Below are 15,257 nucleotides of genomic sequence, written 5' to 3' on the forward strand. Positions count from 1 at the left end.
ATCAAATATTCAAATCGTTAACCCTTGATGTATAAAATTAAGAGTATGATCACAACAAGAATTGCAAGAATGTGAAAGATTACGGCTGGTAAGAATTATGTAATGCATAATCAAGTCTTTAATGTAATAATTATGAGCTTAAGATTTAAAACAAAATAATATGTCATGTGGTTATTTATCTTTTGTCTTTTTAAAGTAACATCTTGTGGCTGTAGTTTAGTGGTAAGAATTCCACGTTAAGGCCGTGGAGACCTGGGCTAGAATCCCAGCAGCCACACGACTGTTTTTTGTTTTTTTAGAAATCATGAGCAGAGAGAGTACGATTAAGCTCTTAACATGTTTGATAAAATTATTGAGAGAAGTTGAGGTTTGAACCCAACTTACAGTTGTGAGTTGATGAAGAAGCCTACAATACATTAGTTTAGATTTAGGTTCATGGTTTTGAAAAGGGAGGGTGACGTACTATGGAACCAGGTCAACAATCTCAACAATGGCACTCACAATCATAGGTTGTCTATCTAAGGTCGAAGATAGTTATCCTAGGCCTAACATACTTGGTTGATTTAGGTTAACAATGGCCATTTACAACCATACTTGGTCATTATAGGTTAATCAAGAACTTTGTGAATTTAGGTCAATCATTGTAAAAATAATGGTATATCACGACCATACTTGGTCAATCTAGGTCAATCACAAAATCTGTGGTAAATATGTTGAAACGAAACTAAAGTACGTTGTTAAAATTTTCTATCACCGGATAATTCAGCCGCTAAATACGTGGGTAATGTAATCACTGATGATCAGTCGGTGAAGTCTTTACCCACGTACGCACTTTTACGGAATTTTACCAACATATTATTGGCAGTTGTAATATTTGCTAACTGATCAATGACGGATTTTATCATCAATAAAAGTTCTCTGATTTGTAGTGTCTTGTAAACAATAGTTAGGATATTTATGTTTGAAAATAAGAATAATACAATCAACAATATTTTAAAGAGTTAATATGACAGTCATACATTCTGCAAATTAAAGACCGTTGCTGCATATTCAAAGGAATTTTCCAGCTATATGTTTAGGCTAAAACATTCTGTATTTAGTTGTTCTTCTTCCTTTGTAAAACAAAACACAACTACTAGAAACAAAGGTTTGAATGCAATTGGGTTTGAATGATTATCTTGAGATTTACATACATAATATATAGGAGATTGCAACTCAATTACAAAAGATAAATTAGGAGCTTTATACGACTCTACAACAACCTTGACTAGGTTTTAAACATTTGAATTTAGATGTATTTGAAATATTTGCCACCATTATTTATTTATTGTATTTGTCTTGATAAAATATTCTCTGTTGTAAATTAATTAAAATAATTTATACAACAAACATTTTTATTAGTTCACCTTTTTTTATATATTGAAGTTGGGATAATTATACAAAACAAATAACAAAGAAAGAAATATTATGTTGTGGTTGCATATGCATGTTTTATCTACGTATATAATAAAAGAGTGAATTTTCAATTAACCATATTTTCCTATTTTCCATCAAATCTCTTTAAATTGTTACATAACATTATGGCATTTTTTTTTATTATTTCATTAAAATATTTTTCATGAAATCTATTTAAATTGTCACATGGCATTTTGATATTTTTCCCCTTTTCATCAAATCTCTTTAAATTGTTACATGACATTTTGACGTTTTTTTATTTTTTCATGTAAGGCCCCGTTACTGGTGCCCTACATTGGACGTTGGATTTGCTCATAAACACAGTTCTAAACATCAGAGTTAAATAAAACTTTACGCGGAATTTAAAACTTTCATAACATTACAATAATAATCCATAACTTGTCTTAAAACATTCTGTGTCTTTCAATATTAAAACATTAAACATAAAACAACTTGCGTCTTCAGATGTCAGACTCTTATTCTTCTGCCATGTGTCACCACTCAAGCAAGCTGTCTCTAACTACTCACCTGTGTGCATACTAAAAGTCAGCTACACTGAGTGAGTTCTAGTTAATCATACATCATACAATACATATACTCACCTTCCATTATGCATACGAAGATACATAATAATTACTTTACTAATTTACTTTCATTACATCATTCATACATACTTTCATACTATATAATTACTGTCTATTCTATCTAAGATATTATTAGGGTCTGATCCATTTGTCCTTGTCTATCTCAGATATTATTAGGGTCTGATCCATTTCTTCTCTATCTCAGATATTATTAGGGTCTAATACCTTTCTTCTCTATCTTAGATATTATTAGGGTCTGATCCCTCTTTTCTTCTCTATCTCAGATATTATTAGGGACCGATCCCTTTCTTCTCTATCTCAGATATTATTAGGGTCTGATCCCTTACCTCTTCATCTTCGTACATATTGTCTTTACATACCCGTAACATACATATACGTTCTTTAATCATTCATACATATTCATATGTTGTACATATATATATCATACACATTTATCTTTCATATACATACCTCCCTTGTCAATACATGCAATATCCGAAGATCGTTAACGTACCGACAAAATTTCTTTCACATACATAACATAATATCTATCACATAAATCATACATGGAATACACTTACCATTTAAGGTAAGTATATTAACTATCACATCAAGTATGCACACAGCCCCGAAAACATAACAAGGAAAATGGGGCTAGAAACTCACCTAAATTCGGTTACGTTCACCGTTAATGGTAATCTCTTTCTTTAGTTGTGCACGGCTAACTGTATAACAGTTACGCGTATTAATTACTATCACTATCCATATCGTATTCATAGTTTAATTATAACCCTCCACGAACGGGGTTCCGGGGGCAGCGCCCCTGGCAGCGGGGTTCTAGGTGCGGCAGCCCCTAGCGGGGTCCAAGGGGCAGAGCCCCTGGCTGGGGTTAAGCTGCCAGGTCAGTTTGAAAAAATTTTATTTTCATTAACTGTCTTAACACATTTTCCATTAGGATTTTAAATTATTATTTATTTCTCTATCTCATTCTCTATAACGAATTAAGCCTGATTCGCTATCTGATTCGTTATCTTACATGTCTGATTCATTATTCTGGTTCGTTATCTTGACATAGCAAATGGTGAGTAACGAATCACCTGATTCGTTATCATAATGAATTGGCAAGTACGAATCACCGGGTTTGTTATCTGGTTCGTTACCCTAGTTCGCTAGCCTAATTCGTTATCTTGGCATGACGAATTGGTGAACTGATTCGTTATCTCAACATAACGGATGGGTGAGCTAATTCGTTATCTTAACAGAACGAATGGGTGAACTAATTTGTTATCTGGACATAACGAATTGCATCAATCTTATCCAACTTTGACTCAGAGGTCAAAGTTAAAATCGTCAAGAATAGTAACGATCAACAGACCCCCTAAATTTGCAATTAACCTTCGATACTTAACGACACAACACAAATTTGGTACCATTGGATTTGTATTCTCAGCGCCAACAAACCCCAATCCATCAACCATCCAAATATTAGGTTTTACAGGGTGCGATTTATGCATATATAGGTATGGCTCATTTATCAATCGATTAACTTATCAAATATTAACCAATTTCAGTAAGATTTGTTGTGTTGGGTTCGTTTTTATCATACTCAAACAGATCTATGATTTTCCAAACAAATCCAAACCTAAATGAACGATTTCTAAATATAAACGTACCTTAAACGAGTCGAACTACGAACACGGTCAAGTCTTGATGTTGGTTTGGCTTGTCACGACGATCCAGCACCAACAAGCTCGGGTTTTCGCCTTCGGATCTTGGTCCGGGTTATAGGATAGTGTTTGGGTGTGTTTTCCAAGGTGTAGGCTATGGTGTATAGATGAATAAAAATGGAAAGGATTAGGGTTTAAGGGGTATTTATACTTTCTTAAGCCCATGGACCTTCTATTAGTTTACTTATTTAAACCGATAAACGACACACTATAAAATAAACGACATTTATTTTATTAATTCATATCGAAAGTAGGATGTTACATTTTATCTTTATTAAAATACTTTTCATCAAATCTTTTTAAAATGTCACATGACATTTTGACATTTTTTTATTCTTTCTTTTTCATTAAGTCTTTTTAAATTGCAACATGGCATTTTGGCATTTTTTTATTTTTTCATTTTAATTAAAATTAAAATTGAATTCACATATAGCGGTTCTATTTACAGATTCTATTGGAATATACATATTCATATGTAATCCTCAACCCTAATTCTATAATGATTATACCCTAATTCAAAGTATAAATCCACATATTCAATTAATGATCGTCGTCTGCTTTTGCATTCATCTTCTACATTATAATTATAAGGTTTGTTTGATTTCTTCTCTTTACATGTGTATCAATCTATCTTCATCAACATGGGTATTGATTTATCGGATGCAACACAAAATTAAAACATTCATATGAGATTCGTTGGTATAAACATGGGTTTCGAAAAATTAGTTATATCCTTTTAGTTCTTTGATTAAATTCAATTTATGAAATGGGACTTCTCAAATTTTATAATCTTGGTTTGAAATTAAAGAGTTCTATTCAGATTTCTATATAACTTTGTACAACATGGTCTAAGTTTGACTCGGTCGATACAACGATGCAATGGTTTTAATTATATCAAAATTTATCCTCTTTATCTTAACTCTGTGTCATAAATCAATCAAATAAACTTTTGATTATTAAAATTCTGATTGGTAACGTGATTTAAAAATTTATGCAGATTGTCAACAAAACAACAGGGTTTCGATTTTGGCCAAATAAATGAAGAGTGTTGAGGAATTCGAACGTAGCTATGGTTCAAACTTGCTCAATAAAAGGAAATTGGTTTTAAAAACTAGCTTCATATGTTTTAAAAATATTTTTTTCTTTAGTGCCCTAATATTTCTCTTTTAAATATTTGTTAAACATAATCATTAGTTAGTTTGGTTAACGAGAATTTATTTGAAAGTTTAATCTCACCTGATTGAAGACTGGGTAAGTTTTATACGTATTTAGTGTTTTTAATATTACATATGATTTCAAAATTCGGTATATGGGTTTTGTAATAAAGCTTCCAAAGAAATATTTATGACAGTTTTAAACATATCATAAGGACATTCGTAAAAATGAAGACATGGACTTCTATTTGGTTAACATTGTAGTAATTGAAGCTGGTGTGGAAAATGGAACCGACACATGTGAAAACATTTTAATTTAATTTACTTGGTTACATGTTTTAATTTTTCAAATTTCATAAATCATATTTATTATGATTAAAAAATCATTTTTTTTTCAACCCGTGTGTCACACGGGATATAAGCTAGTAATTTATATATATAGGTTTTATGTAACTTGGAAAATTGAATTTCGTAGTCAATCATCAACGTACATACGGTTCTTTGGTGTTATTTGCCGTTTTCTTATAATGGCAAACAACATTTGGTAACATTTGGCCTAGATTATGAATGTAAAGTTTTCTCTTACATATATAACTGTATATATACATGTTTTTATCAAATAATGTGCTCTTATATGTAGCTTGTTAAAATTCTCATAGTTAATGTTTGCCGAACTAGGAACTTTATTCAACTCTATCGTTGGATTATAGATTCTGCAATTTGCTCATGCAGTTCGGATCGAGTCACAAAATAAAAATATAATACAAAATCCATTAGACACGCATTATAAATACATGATACTAATCATCATCATCATCGTACTCAGTAAATCCCACCAATAGCAAAGTTATGGTAGGGTCTGAGGAGGGTAAGATGTAGACAGCCTTATCTCTACCTCATAGGAATAGAAATGCTGCTTCCAGTGAGACCCCCGGCTCGATAGTAGTTTTGCATCAAGCCTTGAACATAAGGCGCATAACACTCAATCATTGGCACACCGGCCGATTGGTGCATGGGCCCTTGTCTTTCGGCTATCAACGCCACCACATGATGCCTGATTAACCTTCCGACATTTTTAACGTTATTTTCACGAGATTAGTCTAATAACGTCAAAACTAGTGCAATTTCAATTTTGCCCACCAGAGGTTCACACATATATACATTATATGTGCGCAGCAAGCAGGGCGTTAAAACATACATAATAAAGATGTTGTTCTCTTTGTGTTTTCATCTATTGGGAACGATTTCTTACATCTTTAAAACCAATATTTCTAGACAACTACTTTTGACGTAACAGATACAAATATCATTCAAGTATTAATCATCAATCTGATTACGTAAACCGAACTTACGTGCTTCATTGTAGAAACGCGTCTCCCTCAAGACCATTCAGCCTCCAACAGTTAAATAGCATATTAAAGATATGATCTCAACAACATTCACAAGAAATTAATATGAAAGATTAAGCTATTAATATATAGTATATAAACTTGAGTCATGATCAAGAAAAATGACAGGAGATCCTAGCCGCACTTAAAAGTTGAGCACTCTACCCATTGAGAGCAGCCTAAATTAATAGACATGTGGATGAATATATGTTACATCTATAAGACTCAGCATTGGTTATGCCAATTGGTGGTTATGTTTAATTTTAATTTAAACAGGCAAAGCATATATTAGATAGAACAAAATAAAAGCCACCAGCTAGGAGCTGGAGAGAACAAACGAAACACAGACAGAGAGGAAAACAAAAAGAAACAAAGTTAGAATTAGGAACAAACAGTATTAGACATGGTTTCTTTATTTAAATAAATTAAATCAACAACACAGTATCAACTGGCTGTAGTTTAGTGGTAAGAAATCCACGTTGTGGCCGTGGAGACCTGGGCTCGAATCCCAGCAGCCACACTTTAATTTTTATTTCCGTTTTTTACCCTTTATATATTATTATTTGAAAATTAATTATATAAACTTGCCCGTAAAGAAAAAAGGTCTGAAGCAGTCGAAACACAAATCCAGCACTACAAACTTTAGAGCTAAAGAACCTTTGATAATCATAAATATGAGTTGGATTCTGTATAGAGGAGTTGTTTGTCTAATAATAACATGAGTTTAGCTTACTAACTCTTATATGGCACCAACTCCATATTATCAACTACACTTCCTTGTATAAATTCACACATCGCATTGCACATAAACCATCAATCAATCATTCATCTTCCACACTTGATCAAACTTTTGCAATGGCAACCTCTACCTTCACTTACTTTACACTCCTCTCCCTTCTTTTCCTAGCTGCCTCGGCTCGAACCCTCATCGAGGACACAGAGCCCGTGGCCCCAGTGGTTGCACCAGAAGCAGGCGATGATGCGATCCCCTTAGGCGCCATCCCACCTAACCCTGCTTCCGGTGCAAATGTGGTCCCCGTGGTAGAAGGTCCTGACCACACACTTACATTCTTCATGCACGATATTCTCGGTGGGTCAAACCCCTCGGCTAAAGCTGTCACTGGAGCCGTGACTAACCCGGCTGTCAACGGTCAAGTCCCGTTTGCAAAACCGAACGGTGCCAACCTCCCGGTTAACAATGGGGTTCCGCAAGACAATGGGAACAATGGGATTATCAACAATAATAATCTCCCATTCCTCACTGGCTTAGGCGGGACCACCTCAAACGTTTTCCAAAACAACAATAACAACAACAATAACAATAATCTTTTTGCCGCCATCAACGGTGGACAGTTACCTCAAGGTAACGCGTTACAACAGTTTATGTTCGGGACATTGACCGTGATTGACGACGAGTTGACCGAAGGACACGAGCTAGGGTCCGGTTTGATTGGGAAGGCTCAAGGGTTCTACGTATCGAGCTCGATTGACGGGAAGAGTCAGACAATGGCGTTTACTGTGATGTTTATGCATGGGAGTTATATTGATAGTTTGAGTTTTATGGGGGTTCACAGGAGCGCGGTGGCGGAGTCTCAGCTGGCGGTGATGGGCGGTACCGGAAAGTATGTGAATGCTAAAGGACATGCTGTGGTGAAGACGTTCCAGGGTACTGACCAGCAGAACAATGATGGTACAGAGACACTGCTTCATTTTACTGTGTATCTTGCTTATTAGTTTGTGTACTTGGTTTGTTATTTTCTCATCTTTTTATTGTTTGTGTCATTTATATGAGAAACTTGTGTGTAGAATATGAAAGAATTCAAGGGTTTGTGTGATTTCTTTATGCTTCATTTCATTCTTGTTTTCTCTTTGAATGACTTGATTGTACACCATATATATATATATATATATATATACACACACTAGTTGAGACCCGTGTATTACACGAGTAGTTATTGAAAATACAATATTTAATAAATATACTGTATACAATAAATAATAAACCCGTTAAACACTATTAATCAAGGTTGCAAAAATCGCTAGGCGAACCTTAGGCGGCCGACTAAGGAGTTGGGAGTACTCGGCCTTAGTCGGTGAGTACTCGCCCTTAGTCGGAGAGTACTCGGGGATGGCGCACCGATAACTCGGCCTAGGCGGGGATTACTCGGGGATTACTCATCGAGTACTCGGCGCCTAGGTGCGATTTTACAACCATGCTATTAATACTGTCGTACAACAATAGTCTTTATAACAATTTTAAAGTCAAAGATAATTATAAATATCAAATGTTTGAAAAACAAAGTAGGAAGTAGATATTAAATTAACAAATTTTGAAGCATAAATTTTAAGAATGGTAACTATCATAAATTTATTAAAAAAGGGTGAGGTTTAATTTAGGATTGACAAGTCGCAAAACTTGTAGCCTTTTATTAGATAGTACTAGACGAGTGTCCAAACGATAAAGCGGAAAACACAGACCTTAGTAATCATGTAATAGATTTATGGGTGTTTATTGTTTATTTGAAATCGTGAAACCGTTTGTTGGTATATTTGGATTAATCATTCTTATTTTAAACTCAAATTGTTATCAAAGTACAAACCAAATCGTTGATAATGATTCGGTTTGGTTGCTTTCAATTTTCAGCGTCTCGATTTCAGTTTTCGACGATAAAATACAATTACTAATGATTTGGCTCACGGTTTAATTCAAAACAATCAAAATTGGACCACAAAAAATTTCACTTTTATAACTTAAACAAACTAATACCATACTCAAATTAAAGAGAATAAACACTCATTTTTATAGTGCAATTTTTTTTTTAAATTATCGTACAAAAAGTTATGACCGTTTGAAAATTGTGGGGAAGTTGGGTTAAAAGTGAAATTAAAAAGAGTAAATAGGCAAAAGATAAAAGTTAAATTTGTAACTGTTCTCTAAATTTACAAAAACTTGAATAAAGTCGAAGGTGTAAGATTGTAACTATATTTAAGTGTTCAATTACCACTTTGTCCCTCTTTATAATTGTATCATGCGCTTAATCAATTGTAAATCCCTTAAAATCTACCGTCTTAATTTGCCCTTATTTGGTGTATTATATATTGTATAGATAGATGTTATAATCAAATTTAAACAATGCTACATCGAAATAGAGGCAAATGGGCAAGACACATCATCCCTAGCCTTTTTTTGAATTATAAAACGATGTCCGCTAGGATCGATTGAGTTTTTTAGAGTGACATCAAATTCTTTTAATTAAAAAATGATTTTAACGCAATTCAGGCATTTCTGTTTACCAAAATGGAAAACCGTTCATTTAGATGAACAAACGAACGTAAATGAACGCATAAACGGACACAAACGAACGTAAATGTTAGATGAACAAGTATAAAACATATTAGGATGATATAAGTTGTAAAATACAAATAATGTTTAATTATATTCTTTTAATATGTAAACGAACATGAACCTACATAAATTTAAGTATAAGAGAACTTTTGCGAACATAAATAAACGAACAAGACATGTGTTTATTTTAGTTCGTTTAATTAAATGAACACAAACTTTTACTCATGTTCATTCGTTTATGAACATAAAAAAGCATCATAATTAATCTAGCACAAGTTTCTCGTCAAATAGTTCACTACTCGTTTAGAGGCTTAATGACTAAATTAATTATTTGATATGATTTTGATTTGATTTGATTTGATTTGATTATGTAATAAACATAAATAAAAGCGGCTTAAATAAACTCTAAAACCCCAACTCAATTCCAACACAAACGTACGAGATCCCCAACCTTAAACTGAGTGAGATCGTGTTACTTGCGAAGGTGACGTGATGGAGAATGCATTCAAACTGCTCCTTTCATGTCCCTCTGGTCTCTCTTCTTCGCAGGTAAATTTTCATTTTTCGATCCCTGACTTATTATTTGTCGAATAATAATAATAATAATGATTTATAAGTTTTACATTTAGGTGTCGGTGAATTTGGACAAATCGTACGATAGAGTTCCTCATCCGGACACTGACTTGGAATATTCCATTTCTCAGGTATTCTTTCTTTCTTTCTTTCTTTCTTACCATTGCTGAAACTGTATTTTAGTTGTAAATTGTAGATTTTACTTTGTTATTGGAGCTGCTGAAATAGGCCTACATGATATTGGAACCTATAGTATTTAGGGCTTTAATATGTGAGTGTTGCAAAAGTCGCTAGGCGCGGTGCTGGGTACCCACCTAGGATTAATCGGGATTATTTAGAATTAATCGGATTATAGTTTTTATATGTAGTTTTTCAAATATACATATATATAAACATCAATATGAATATAATACTTGAAAAATAGCTCAAAGTTCAAGCATGTAATCTTTAACGTAACAAATTAGATACTTAAAAGCTTCTGGTCATCTAGGTTAAAAAGTGTATTTGGGCCGAGTTGCGCGATCTGGAACGATTTTATCCAACCAGGACCGGTTTTGACCAACTAGCACCTACAACCTCTGATTAGCCAAAATCGAGACGCCTAGGCGCCTATTGATCGGCCGCCTAACCCAATTTTTGAAACACTGGGTGGAGGTGATAGAGAGCCCGGGGTGGCTCTGGTACCAAGTAAGGTTGGTAGAATGCTCAATTTTGTGAACCGTACGACGGGAAGTTCGTTTAGGTTCATTTATTTAATAACCGAACGAACATGAGCAAAAAATTTGTGTTCATTTAATTAAACGAACGAACATGAACATATGTTTCGTTCGTTCATTTATGTTCATGAATGTTCGTTTATGTCTGTTTTTTTATTTATGTTCGATTTTGTATTAATAGAAAATAATTAAATATTATCTGGATGAGTCATCTACTTAAAGATTTTATATCTGTTAATTTGTGTTCATTTAAGTGTTTTCATTTATGTTGTTTATGTTTGTTTGTGTTCATTTACATTTGTTCATATATGTTCATTTATGTTCGTTTATCTTTGTTCACTTATGTACGTTTAGATTTTAAACAAACGAACACAAATGTTCACGTTTTAAATAAACGAACATGAACATAAGTATTTGTTCGATTAAGTGTTCGTGTTCTTTAAAGTTAAATGAACGAACACAAACATGCCTTTACGTGTTCGTCTGTTTACAGGCTTTCATTATCCACATTGATGAATACATTGGTCTCAATCTCTAGGCTCTGCCGATTTTATTTGTGTTTGTCTGTGTTCGTTCGTTTACATGCTTTCATTATTCACATTGATTAATACATCGGTCTCAATCTCTAGGCTCTGCCGATTTTATTTGTGTTTGTCTGTGTTCGTGAACACATTCATTTCCTTAATGAACGAACCCGAACATAATCTTGTTCGCTAAGTGTTTGTGAACCGTTCATGAACACATTATTTCCTTAACAAACGAACACGAAAAAGGCCTTGTTTGTGTTTGTTCGGTTCGTCTACAGCCCTAGTAACCATAGATACCAAATGGGTCCAGTGGGCTTAGGAATAGTAAACCTTAATCTTTGTTCCAATAACTTTACAGTGTACATATAGCCTTGATCCTTTCATGGTGGAAGATTTTGGATCGATGAAATATGATTTAAGGAAGAAGCTCTTCATTAATCGGATCGTTTTCTTTCGATTTCAGTTTCGGGTTTCTTGAACACCCCTAACTTAGGTTATGGTGTCCTTTTTGATTTAATGCATCGATTTATTATTGTACATATCTTTTTTATACAGCTAATGTGGTTCCTTTTATCTCATTTTCAGATATGGGATAAAAGAGTTCAGCAAAGCTCATCATTGTTCAATGGTAAAAAGTTTAGGGTGCGTTAATTTATCTAATAACTCCAACTTTATAGCACGTTCAACTGTTTTAAGTAATCGAATTCGTCAAGTTACATTCACCTGTAATTAAATCCATTAATAATTTGGATGTAATTTTAAGATAACAGTATTATATACATAACTCTTTTAACTATTTTAATTGTTGTTGCTACTTAGTATGGAGGACATGATGTTGTGGGACCCAATGTACGCCTTAACCTTGGTCTAACAGATTATAAGACTTTTGTGGGGACAAATCTAAATCCTTTATGGGAAAGATTTCTTGTTTCGTCCGAAGGTAAGTAAAATAATCCATTTTTTTCATGTTACATGCAATGGTATCTAGTTATCTGCAAATTCCCAGTTTGATATTTTTGTAGATGATTGTAAGCAGTGTCAACACACGTCTAGTCCATTAGGTAACGGTGCAGTTGTAGAAACGGTTGACAATAAGATACTTGTGCTCCAAAGAAGTAATAATGTTGGTGAATTTCCCGGCTACCTGGTTTTTCCAGGTGGCCATCCTGAGGTACAAATTTCTTATATTTCTCAACGTAATAGTTGGTGGCTTGTGGTCAGTTATGCTAATATAAGTAGTCAACTGTTTGTAGCCAGACGAAGTTGGTATTACATCACATAAGTGTGAAAACGGGTTGCAAAACTCAGAATTGAGCAACAGTAAAGTTTCTCAGGAGATGTTTGACAGCGTTATCCGTGAAGTGGTTGAAGAGATAGGAGTGCCTGCTGCAACATTGGTCAGAATTTATCAAAGTTTATTATTATTATTATTATTATTATTATTAATCATGGAGTTTTAAGAAAAACTTTAATGTGTTACAATTTGTTTTGATGCAGAGCGAGCCATCATTCATTGGTATATCAGTCAGGGTATTGAATGCGAGACCGGTTGCATTTTTCTATATTAAATGCAATCTTGAATCAACACAAGTTCAAGAACTCCATTCCAGTGCACAAGACGGATATGAATCAACAAAACTATATGCTATCGGTCCCGTGAGTAATTAAATACTATCATTTTTATCTTTTCAAAATATAGGTAGCAAGATGGACGGGTTTGGGTAACGGGCCAAGACAGGTGGTTGAAACAGGGTGGGTTGGGTTGACTTGCATAAACTTTTTTGTTGATTGTTTCTGAATTTTTTGTAAATTATTCAGAGTGAGTTGGAGAACATGGCATCCAAAATGCCCGGCTGCCCCCGAGGAGGTTTTGTGCTTTACAAGTCGATGTTAGAAGCTGGGAATGATGTCAAGTGAATCTATACCAAACCCCGTATTATTATTTATTTGTTTAATTTGAATTTGAGACCTCATAATACTTGTTATCTAAACAACCACATTTGAATGTGAGTATGATAAAGACTGCTAACTACTTTTTCTTGTTTTATTGATCATCGATTTTGTTATAAACTTCTGTTTCGGGGAACTGGATGGCTACGAATCTCGAGCTTGGTGAGTTTAAGCAAACCAAAGTTGTGGTATCATTTTTCAGCACTAATTGTCATAGTCACACCTGATCTGAGGTGATGCGGGCAATTTTTGTTTCGCTTAATGGGTTAATCAAGATCACTCAAATTATACAATAAGTCAAAATGCGTCACTTAAATTATACAAGTTAGGATGAGTCACTCAAATGAAAGTATGAAACTAGCTAACCCGCAACGGGTCTAAGTGTTAGCATCACATAACGGCACGGTGAACTACTAGTTGTTGCCAACACAACCACCACCATCGCTGACACGACCACAATCAGCACTGTCACATATGCCAAAACGGCTGTCACCTCTAACACCCCACTTATAAGGTAGGCTATAATTAACCACTGTAGTTTGCCTCTTGTGGCACTCTTTCTAGCCAGAGACATGTACTGTTACAAATTTGATAAATATTTTGTACCAGAATTGTTCAAAATTACATTCTTATAATAAATTTTGGACTTGTCAAACTAGAATGTTTTGTGGATATAAAATGTCAAATCTTTAACCAAAACTGTAAGCAAAATCATCATTTAGACTTTTAGAGTGATAATTCAAATATTATTACTTAATGAAGTCAAATTATACACCACGTGCTTTCTAGTTCTACTAATTGCTATGATATGACTTAAAATGTTGAATAAATCATTTTCACATTGGATATTCATATGAACATATTTAGGGAGGGAGTGCCAAAGATAAAGGATCAGGAGAGAAGAAGAATTAAAGGAAAAGGGAATCGAGAGAGTGGGAACATCGCCCCTCCCCTGTGGCCCCGAGTGGAATTAAATTACTGCCCCTCCATTTGCGAATTGCGATCCCGATCCGAATTTTCTTCTCGATTGAAAGTCTCGCAAGCACTCCATGTACACTTAACAATAACTATCAATAGTTACACATGAAAGTAGATACATAGAGAAAATATAAAATAAATAAGTTGTGTTAGATTTAGATATATAAAAGAAAACAAATTTTCATAAAATGATCTAAAGTATAAAAAATCGAATAAACTAGGGGCAAAGTTTTGATGAAAAAAATTAGAGAACATGTGCCGAGAGTCTTGTTCTTTTAAAAAATTAAAAAGCTGGATATATTTTTAAAATATTAGAAGATACACATTTTGAATACAGATTTGTGAGTAAAATACGAATTTTAAAATTAAATTCCATTTGGGTGGAGAATTAGAATCCTCAGTTTCGCAACGGTCGCAAACCATACCATAATTATAGTTGTAGCATGAGAGAATTTTGCCACTTGGTTTTCGGTGATTATATTATCTATTCAACGACGTCTAGGAATTTTGGGCCTAAACCATTTAGATTCTACAATTCTTGGCTACGCCGCGATGATTTTGGTGACGTCGTAAAAAATTCTATTTGTGGGGGGCGGTTTCGTGGGAGACCCGGATTGCATTTTGATGCAAAAGTTCAAAAAGCTTCGTGTCAACATATCGATTTGGGCTGATTAGTGTAAACAAAAAGAATTGGGTGAGAAACAATTGTTGGAAAAGGAACGAGGTGAATTGGATGACATTTTAGAAGTACGTCAACTTTCAGAAGTGGAGATGTGGACGTTGGAAGAAACTAAACAGCGTCTGTGGGAGCTAGAAAGTCTTCACCAACAGGATTTGAAACAGAAATCTCGGTGTAAAT

General features: G+C 34.0%; 2 protein-coding genes and 1 non-coding gene across 3 annotated transcripts; all 3 read left to right on the forward strand.

The window, feature by feature from the left end:
- Positions 1–205: 205 nt before the first annotated feature.
- TRNAL-AAG (transfer RNA leucine (anticodon AAG)) lies at positions 206–277 on the forward strand. The gene has a single exon. It is a non-coding gene; the product is annotated as a tRNA-Leu (tRNA).
- Positions 278–7,223: 6,946 nt separating this feature from the next.
- Positions 7,224–8,072, forward strand: LOC143601301 (dirigent protein 10-like). Its single transcript, XM_077078749.1, has one exon. It carries the CDS (start codon positions 7,383–7,385, stop codon positions 8,040–8,042), a length of 660 nt encoding a protein of 219 aa, XP_076934864.1. The 5' UTR covers positions 7,224–7,382; the 3' UTR covers positions 8,043–8,072.
- A 1,988-nt stretch (positions 8,073–10,060) lies between these two features.
- LOC143601302 (nudix hydrolase 9-like) lies at positions 10,061–13,437 on the forward strand. Its single transcript, XM_077078750.1, has 8 exons — positions 10,061–10,203; positions 10,284–10,358; positions 12,056–12,112; positions 12,290–12,410; positions 12,493–12,641; positions 12,724–12,867; positions 12,968–13,126; positions 13,289–13,437. The coding sequence occupies exons 1-8, from the start codon at positions 10,147–10,149 to the stop codon at positions 13,385–13,387; spliced, it is 861 nt and encodes a 286-aa protein (XP_076934865.1). The 5' UTR covers positions 10,061–10,146; the 3' UTR covers positions 13,388–13,437.
- Positions 13,438–15,257: the final 1,820 nt, after the last annotated feature.

This window comes from Bidens hawaiensis, unplaced genomic scaffold, assembly GCF_021521415.1.
Source record: "Bidens hawaiensis isolate Kalapana, Puna unplaced genomic scaffold, B.hawaiensis_p1.1 tig00056036_1, whole genome shotgun sequence".
Taxonomy (NCBI): Eukaryota; Viridiplantae; Streptophyta; class Magnoliopsida; order Asterales; family Asteraceae; genus Bidens; species Bidens hawaiensis.